General features: G+C 36.8%; 1 protein-coding gene across 1 annotated transcript; it reads right to left on the bottom strand.

Moving 5' to 3' along the window:
• Positions 1 to 6,913: 6,913 nt before the first annotated feature.
• LOC309503064 (serine/threonine-protein kinase pim-2-like) lies at positions 6,914 to 9,814 on the bottom strand (the record flags this gene model as incomplete). The annotated part of the gene is made up of 8 exons (XM_082175755.1): positions 6,914 to 6,981; positions 7,428 to 7,604; positions 7,795 to 8,176; positions 8,267 to 8,317; positions 8,471 to 8,565; positions 9,107 to 9,278; positions 9,438 to 9,505; positions 9,625 to 9,814. 8 exons carry the CDS (start codon positions 9,812 to 9,814, stop codon positions 6,914 to 6,916), a joined length of 1,203 nt encoding a protein of 400 aa, XP_082031881.1.
• Between the last annotated feature and the right edge of the window lie 340 nt (positions 9,815 to 10,154).

Raw genomic sequence — 10,154 nt, 5'->3', positions numbered from 1 at the left:
TGTGGACTGTCGGCATATCTTTTGCACTTTGGCAAAAAAAAAGTTAAGTAGCCAGACTTCCTCCAGTTAGTGTGAGCGTATTACACAGCTTGTTTAAATTGGCTGGAAAACTATTTGGAAAATAAAATTGTTGGAAAATAGCTATATTTTATGTGTTTGGTTCGTGTACGATAATTTTTCTCAAAAAACGATAATTTTGAGGTTTTGGTACGATACTTCAACATTTCTAATCTGGCAACACTGGTGAGAGCAAAAGAAAGATCGATCATAAAGGGAAATTAGTTAAACAGTTATGTGAAGAAAAAGATATTTGTATGTACTAGTATGTAATTACTTCAGATTGAGCGGTCATAGTGAACCGCATGGTTATTATTTGTTCATTTCAGAGTTCAGCGTCACCATTGTTGGTCACGTGTTTGTATGAAAGTGAGCTAGTGATTCAGAGGTAAACGAATGTAATTATATTAGTTCATGAAGAAATTGTAATTGTGTATTAGATGTTATTCTGGATCTTAGATGTGGAACTTATTTTGAAATGTACTAAATGAATGTTCTGGTCTGTGATCAGGCCAGGTTTTTTTCTCTCCTTTGTTTTTTCTTCTCTTCTTTTCCTTCTTGATTCGTGAAGACCTACTACACGACCTTCTGTACATCCTGTTGACTGCGAGTTTGATGGCGAGCCAATCCAGTTTGTAGAAAAGACATCACGTGGTGGAGAGGAGACTCGATATCCTTTCCTTGAGTTTCCACTGAAGCTCAAATTTGAGAAACGACAAAATTCGATTTAAAGAACTATTTTTCTTTCTTTTTGAGGGTGTATGGTCAACTACCACCCAGATTTGAGAGACCATTTAACTTTTCATGAGAGACACTTGAAGACCATTTGAGAGAGAGATTATACTCTTTTTGTGATGCCTTATTTGTTTCTTTTATTTTTGTCTTATGTGTTAAACTGACTATGTGGGTACATATTTGAACACACCGACAAGAGTGCACTCGAGGTGGAAATTTACTGTCAGTTGTATTGTCTATTGTTGTGATCCTGTCATTTATTTTATTTACTTTCTATTTTCCTTCCAAATCAAATTTAAACTAATTATATTTCTAAATTACTCGTGTCTGTTGCTTCTTATGCTAACCCGCCGTCTCCATAGCGATACCTAGTTCTTCTGACGGGATTCTAATTCTTATCTGTGTTATAATAATAAAGTAAAAAGCTACTTAATTACTGCTGTAATCCAAACAAGTGCTACACTAGAATCCCTTACAACTTCTCTAAGTTCCATAAGCAAGCATTACTTGCGTGGTCTTTCATTTTTGAGCACAACTTTTCCCCTCACCGGTACTTTATTTGGAACAACCGGGATATTGTATATAAGAATAAGTCTTTGTTTTTTAGTCAATGGTTTGAGAAACATTTTGACTGTTTCTCAGTTATTAAATTCAGAAGGTCTTACTTTAAGTTATGAATCATTTTTACGTAAACCAGCAGGAAAACTGTGCTTTTTGTCACATCCTTCATCACGTAATTATAGAATTAGATCTCTATTTCAAAAGGAGCTTGTAATTCCATATGTGGCGTCATATTGGATGAATTTGGTTGACCATATTGATTGGAAAAAAGTATATACTCTGCCTTTGAAATACATAATAACTAACAAGGCTAGAGAAAGAAAATTCATTCAAATTATTACACAAATTGTACCCTGCTAAAGCTTCTTTGAAAAGGTTTAAGTCAGATATAGACACAAGTTGTTCTTTCTGTGGCGCCCCTGATGAAACTGCTCCTCATATCTTCTGGGGTTGTCCTCATACAACTATTTTGGGACAAATTTTCTCATTTTATTAACTGCAATGTGCTTCCGGGTTTCTCTTTGTTTGTTAAGGATGTCATGTTTTGCTTCTTTAATATACAAAAAGCTAAAACTAACGAATACTTTATTATTAATCTATTATTGCTCCTTGCAAATGAGCTATAAATTGCTATATGAAACCTGTATGTATAGGCCCATGTATATATGTATAAATTATGGATTTTATTATCATTTAATTGTATGTAACTTTTACATTTTTGCTATGTACTTGTATTTTGATACCTTGGCATTGAAAAATAAAAAATACAAAATAAGGTGGTTAGAGGACCTGCCCCTCCTGAAGAATACAGAATTGTTTCCATATAAAGATAAAAGTGTTTGGAAAATGCTGAGGTGCAATATAGGTGATTGTCTACAAAAATAATTGTGTTATGCTAGTTGAAAGTCTCCTCATATCCTGATAGCAATCCCAATGTTAAGCGGTCTAACACACATAACATTTCTCAAAATCAGGTACGCCAATATTGTTTATATACAACATTATTTATTTTATTACAATAAAATTCATATAACATTTATATACAATAACAGCCATTATTCAAAAATATACAAAGATGGTGTTCTCTGGAGATCCTTTGGAGAGGGCCGTGGCAGAAGCAGCTTTCACAGGAGAGGAATTCTTTTTAATTCACAATTTAACACATATTACACACACAGCACAATCACACACAAAAAAAAAACTCATGGAAAATACTACAAAATATATCGACCAGACACAACAGCAGCAAAAAAAAAAAAAACACAAAAAAGGGAGGATTCCACACTACCACTGTCTGTGAGTTATCCATTATTCCATTTGTGTTTATCATTTTATAGTCTCTATATTATAATTTAGTACTAAGGCCCATGTGGATTGGAACTCTTGCAATCTTGAACGATGTTTACTTGTAATTTCTTCAATGGGCAAGAAATCTATTATCTGCTCCAGCCATTGACCCACTGTGGGTCCTGACTGGGAAATCCATGCAGTAAGTATACATTTTTTAGCAAAATAAGAAAACATTGTAAGCACACATTTTCTTATAAAGGGACACCTATTTTCTAATAAAAAAATCAACTGTGCCCTTTATAATTCAATAAATATAACATAGGGCATGGCTCAAAAGTACAGTTACACATATCTTGAATTACTCTATGAATCTTTTCCCAAAAAGAAAAAACAGCTTTAAAAAAAAAAAAAAAATACAGATGAGATATCTTCCCCTTAACCGAAGTAGCAGAGATAATAAATTGTTCCAACTCAGTAGGATATAATCTAAGTTGTCCCTTTTCATGTAGAGATATAATAATGTGACGAATCTGCAGATATTTTAAAAAATCTGTTCTAGGAATTTGATATTCAACACAAATAGCAGAAAAAGATTTAACAGATTCAGAGTCTTCATCAAACATATGTGCAAAGGTTTTCAGCCCATGAAGTGACCAGTTTCGAAAATCAGTTTGGGAAAGTGCTAAAAAGTCAGGGTTAAATGCAATAGGAGAGTTTTTACTTATATAACCTTTTGTGTTCAAATACCTATTACAGTCCTGCCAAGCTTTCAGTGTGGCTTGTAAGGGGGGCAACCCCTCTACACTCATCAGAAACTGCAAATTATTAACATAAGGTGTTGTTGTGATCTCCAATGGATAGCATGTTTGTGATTCCAAAGTTACCCACAGGGAACTATTTTCTAACTTCCAATTTATGATATTTCTAATTTGGCAGGCCCAGTAATACCACTGAAAATGTGGAAGTCCTAAGCCCCCTTTTAAATATGATTTTGTTAAAGTGGACAGCTTAATTCGGGGAGTCTTATTGTTCCATATAAACTTTGTTAAACATCTATTGATAGTTTAAAGAAAGAAAAAGAAATATAACATGGTAACATATTAAAAGCATAAATAAACTACTCATTTTAATAACACTGATTTTCCCAATGAGAGATAATGGAAGAACAGACCATATCTGAAGTTTCTTTTTACAACTCTCCAGTAAAGGGTTATAATTGTCCTTAAATAGTTTATCCAAAACGGGTGTCACTTGTATTCCAAGATATTTAAAACCATATACAGACCAAGAAATGGGGCATTCTTTCCTAACATTTTCTTCATTTGGAATATTAAGAGGGCAAGCAATTGATTTTTGTAAGTTAACCTTATACCCTGAGATCATAGAAAATATTTGAATATCTGCCAACACGTGGCGCAAAGTTATGGTCTAAATTAAAATTTGCCCTAGCTAGAACTAATTTATTCCAGTTTTCTTCAGATTGATCTTGCTTATGTAACGCTTCTCTAAGTAACAGTTCTTCCTTTAGACCATTAGTAATTGATTTTCTTTCTTTCTTTTTATAAGAGGAGTATGATATAATATGTCCTCTCAAAGTAGCTTTTTCTGCATCCCAAAGTATGGATGGGGCCATCTCAGATGATCAATTAAAAGTATTAAATTCTTCAATCCACTCTCTCATTTTTTTACAAAACATTTCATCTTCTAATAACGAGTTATTAAATCTCCACATTTTAGATTTGTGAACTTCATTTAAAGTAATTTCCAAGGAAACCATTGCATGATCTGATATAGAGATTTCATGTATTTCACAAGATGAAACAAGCTTCATGTATTTTTTAGGAAGAAAAAAATTATCTAAACGAGAATAAGATTTATGCGTATTGGAAAAATAAGTATAGTCCTTTTTATAGGGTTAATTTCTCTCCATACATCTATTAGCCCTGTTTCTAATCCCAAAGCATGCAACATTTTTGCAGATATAGGTTTAGAACCTACAGAGTGAGAAGAAGATCTGTCTAATTTTGAAAGAGTTAAGTTGTAATCTCCTCCCATCAAGCCAAATGCTGTACATTGCGTATTCAGAAGAGAAACCATATCAGAAATGAATAAAGGTGTGTCTATATTAGGAGCATATATGTTAAGTATAGTTATATCTGCTTGCCCCAAATTGTCCCATTCACCAAAATATATCTTCCCTCTGTGTCTGAGATCTGATCAATTCATTCAAAAGATATATGTTTATGAAATAAAATTGCAACTCCTCTACTGTTTGATTTAAAAGATGAAAAGAAAATCTGTCCAACCCAGTCTTTCTTCAATTTAAGATGTTCTTCAGGTAAAAGGTGAGTTTCTTGTAATAAGGCTATTCCCACTTTCTCTCTCTTGAGAGCTGTGAGTATTCTTTTCCTTTTAATAGAGTGTCCTATTCCCTTAACATTCCATGTAATTAATTTGAATGATTTATCCATAATAGTCTTTTTAAAGAAAAAATAAAGAAAATACTCTTGCAACCCTTCAGACTTACATGGCATGTAGAATTGATCAAATAAAAACAACAAGAGAACAGAGAAAAAAAAAGAAAAAAAACATTTAACACACACAAAACCCACCCACTCACATACATATAAACTTCCCTCGTCCACTTCACGAAGTGGAACGCACTTCAAAATGGCGGCAGGGATTCCCCCAAGGGGAAGTGCTTAGGGAAGTTCGCAAGTGCGTGTCTAAAAGTGGACTGGAACGCAGCCCTGTAGTCATCTTCTTCTTCTTCTTTTTGTTCCATGGCCGTTGACTCCTTAGGAGTATTACCGCCACCTACTGTTTACTTAGTACATATGGTTGATGGATCTGATTTGCGAAAAAAAAAAAAAACATCCCTTAGGATCAGAGCCCACTTTCAGCTGGCGCTGCGTGTTCAGCTCCTCCAGCTTACACATTAAGCTCTTCACCTCCAAGATGATCAGATCTATACTTTCTCCTCTTATAGTCTAAATCCGGTGATCTAGTCCTGTAACCTCTAAAAAAGTTATTACTTCCTTAATCCTCTGACTATTACTCAAAACCTTTCCCAATATATCCATAATGCCCACTGGTCTGTTCTTTATATTAATAAAAAGGTCTCTACGCTGTTCTTCATATTTACTACATTTTAAAAACACATGTTCTACTGTTTCAACAACACCACATTCATCACACATACCATTCCCATGCTTTCCCATTAATGCCAGAGTTGAATTTAACCCTGTATGACCCATCCTTAGTCTAGAAATCATTACCTCTTCCTTTCTATGCCTTCCATAATACAATTCTTTTCCCGCTACAGATTTTACAATACTATAGTACCACCTACCTGTACTGCTACTTTCACATCTTTGTTGCCACTTTCCTATTATTTCTCTATTAATTATTGATCTAACTTCATTTCTTCCTAAAAGTATCTTTACTTCTATCAAGTCTTTTTTTAACGCTTCTTTTGCTAATTTATCCGCTATTTCGTTTCCTACAATCCCAATATGTGCCGGCACCCAACAAAAGTATACAATTATACCCTCAGTATTCAGCCTATATAATAATGTATACATTTCTAGTAGGCTCCTGTAGTCAGTCTGAGATAGCAGCCTATCTTTCAGTTTTCCACCGGCCTGAAAACAGCCGGGCCAATCAACGAACAGAGGGCGGGCTGAGAGCCGTGACGTAGACGCTGATTGTACCGTGGATGCGTAGATTTACTTCACATAATCTGCAAAAGTCGTTCACAGCCATGTTCACTCCGGTATTTCGCTCGATGGTTTAGTTTTTGCATCATACATGCGTTTACAGTGGAAGTTAGATGCGGCTGAGCATGCGCATAACACACGCCATAACCAAACGTTATGTGATTGGCTTACGGGTAACCAATGATTTTAAACTTCAGACAAGCACCCCCCCCCCGCGAGAGAGAAAACACTTCTCTATTATGCCCTTCCAGACTCTGTATACGAAGCAAAGTGAAGTAGCAGAGTCTGGTATTACCAGGCTAGATTCTCATAAGCAGCTTTATATAATCCCTTTTCTTCCAGTTGTTTTATTGCTGGAGCTGGAGTTGGGAAGATTGTTGTAGTCCCGTCATTGTTGAAAACTTTTAGTTTAGCAGGAGCCAGAATGTGCGTTCTGATGTCCTGGGCCTTTAACTGTACTCTGATAGGCTTGTACAGAGATCTTTGTTGTCTCACCTTGAAGGAAAAGTCGTGATCAAAATAAATCCGTGTGTCCTTTAGCGTTACTTCCTTCACCGGAACTCCCCAGGAAGTGAGGGAGAGGAATTCTGACGTCGCTCTTCATCTCTTATCCTGTGACCTGAAACAAACAAACAAAAAAGGTTACAGTCATAGATTACAATTAGAAGAAAACATTTTTAAAAATCTTTAAAATGAAAAGTGAATATAATCTTCAAAATCATTTGCAGCTGATCTTAGGCTCATTACCTTAAACCAGTCATGTCGAAGGATTTTCCTCAGATAAATCCGTCGTCTTGGGCTTTCCTTGAGGAGGGATTGCATCAGGAGGCAGCAATCTGTGCAGAACGATAGAAGCGAGTCAGATTATTACCTTAAACTTTAATTAAGCTTTAAGATTCGACTATTCTATAAAGTACGGTCAGAAAATCAGAAAAAATGCTTGTATTATCCAATATCTATCTTCTATACAGCCACTTGGCTCAGGTGTTACTTTTTCGTACTTTCTTTGTTTTGTATGATTTAAATTACAGTTGGTCTTCTTTGTTGTGATGAACGCCATCTTACCGTTTGACAAGCCAGGATCAGACCAGATGTCATCTTCAATCATTTGCTTGTCTCTCGGTCCTGGAAAGCGTCCACACACCAGCAGGAATAAGAGCACTCCCAGAGACCACACGGTAGCTGGTTTCCCGTGGTACTTCCCCTCTGTATAGTGCTCAGGTGGGCGGTAGGATATGGTGCCTGTAGAAAAAAGATTTGTCTGATGAGTAAGAACCATAGCATGAAATACCATAGCATGTGGTAAAAACATCTGGTGTTTTTCATTTAAAAAAACGCTGCCTCAAATGTGAGATATGGTTTAATATGATACCAATTGAACTAGTCACTAGAACTTAAGTCCCAAACTACAGGTTTGATTCATAATTCATACCAGAGAATCTTTCATAGCCAGCTTCCTGCAGGAGATCCCCGCACCCGAAGTCGATCAGCTTGACCTCAAGCGTTTCTGTGTTGATCAGCAGGTTCTCCAGCTTAACGTCGCGGTGAAACACTCCACGCCGACAGCACATATGAGCCGCCGTTGTTGCCTGTGCCATGATACGCCGCGCTGTGTCCTCATCTAGGATGCGTTCTTGATGCCTTCGGGAAAAATGCCACAGATCCTCACAGGATGAGGGACGCTCCAAGACCATGATGTATTGGTCAGGCTGGTCCTGCCAGTCCAGCAACTCAATGATCTCTGACACTTTGGGGCCCCCATTAGCCAGGATTAATAGGCCGACCTCTAATGGGAAGGGTGCGGGATGTCCAGGCTGGAAGAAAGATCATTATTATATGAAGGTGTTGTCATTATGTTTACATATTTTAATTTGAAAACAACATAGCGAGTGTAGGCTACTTACAATGTTGATGTATTTCAGGTTCTGCGGCTTTTTGACAATTTTCACTGCCACCTGATCAACCAAAAAACCAAAAAACATTGTTACATTTCTAACATGTCAAATGCAGTAAATACTGTAGTGGAAAAATATACACAAAAAGACTTGAAATGGATGTAGTGAGACAAAATAATTTGCTGACTAAATATTGTAAGAAAATGACGATACCTCAAGGCCATCCTCCAAGCGTTTCCCTGCATAGACAGAGCCGTATGCTCCCTCACCAATCATTCTGCCCATCTCATACCGGCTCAGGATGTTGTCTGCAAAAAGATGATTCAATTTAGTTGCATGGACAGCAGTGAGTTTAATGTTTGAGGTCATGGCCGTAAACTCACCCTCGGTTGTCTCGTCCACTCTGTTGTTGTGACCTGGAGCTGGACTGACTGGACTGTGATGGACTGGAGCTGGAGGGGTTTAGAGCAAGGGATATCATGTTTAAATGCAATCAAAAAATATTAAACACTGCATAGTCATATTATGGTGATTCTTCAGTTACTACATGCATTCTTAAAAAAAAAAGAGTTCTGTTTAAATATTTAAGACATGTCCTGGAAAATATCATAACTTTGATCAAACTTTGGGATTTTGATATAGGTGTGAATTTGTAACATAATTATGGTCATTAATGGCACTTCATCCAATGGGAACAGAAAAATTCCCTTAATTAATTAAGTTCCCATGAATGACACGTTTCCATTAATGGATACTCATATCTAGCTGAAAATGATGTAGACTTTATGATGTACAGAGCGCACTAATAAACAGAGCATTTACACATTGTCAACTGGTCATTGGATTTACCCTCAGCGTGTCTCTCACTACCGGTTGCAGTGGTCTGATCCTCCACTATCTGACCCTGACCTAAGCCACTCCAGTGAAGAGAGAGATGCTCTCCAGAACTCCAGAGAAGAGAGGTCAGATCTACAGACCTATTCTGGCTCTCCTGACTATCACTTTCCTCACTGCTAATAGGCTGATGATATACATAGAGCACATAGAAGAGATTTGACCCTGATTTCTTTCCATATCACAATAAACAAAGAACATTTCACACAAATGCACAAAAAGGTGTCAAAATCATCCAAATATTAATATATATTCAAATTCATTTGTAGCTTATTAGGGCCAATACCTCAAACCAATTCCGGAAATGTGCTGGACTGCGGTGGCCTGGAGCTGGAGGGGTTCGAACCTGCTGATCTGCAGGAGGAAGAACTTCAAAAATTATATTTTGATATAATATAGTGTGGTCAAATATGGTAATAAATGACACTCCAGTGATATTCTCCAATGGTCATTTGTTTGGCCCTCAGACTTACCCATCCTCGTCCTCTTTCTCATTGGCATCTCATCTTCAGTGCTCTGATGGGAGTCGTGCACCTGCTCAAGCTGTCTCTTCAGCGCCGGACCTCTGCGAGAGGGTTGAGAGGAAGTGGACGGACGTCCATCATCTGGGCTCTGCTCCCTGTCAGCCGGACCTGTGGGCACAGAAACATGTGGGCCTGGCATCCTTCAAAGTGCAATAAAAAAATACAAATACAATACAAAATACAATACAATGCTCCTCAGAAATACCCCTCCCCCCAAAATTAATTAATTAATTAAATAAAACTCCAAACTCCCTCTAAAACAAGAAAAGAACAATCAAATGAAAGAGTCCTCAGAAATAATATGAAGTAATATGAAATATGAAATAATGAAATATGAAATAATATGAACGATGTAACGTTGGCGGATATGTAATCCGATCTCCTTCTTCTAGAAGTATCCTCTCTGAAATCCTCCGAACAGCTTCAAAATCTCAAGATCAGCGCAGAAAGTAGTCAGCAAAAGTCTCCTCTCTGAAATC

This window comes from Leuciscus leuciscus (assembly GCF_965113295.1).
Source record: "Leuciscus leuciscus genome assembly, chromosome: 7".
Taxonomy (NCBI): Eukaryota; Metazoa; Chordata; class Actinopteri; order Cypriniformes; family Leuciscidae; genus Leuciscus; species Leuciscus leuciscus.
The sequence above is the reverse complement of the archived record's forward strand: the minus strand, read 5'-3'. Positions and strand labels throughout refer to the sequence as shown.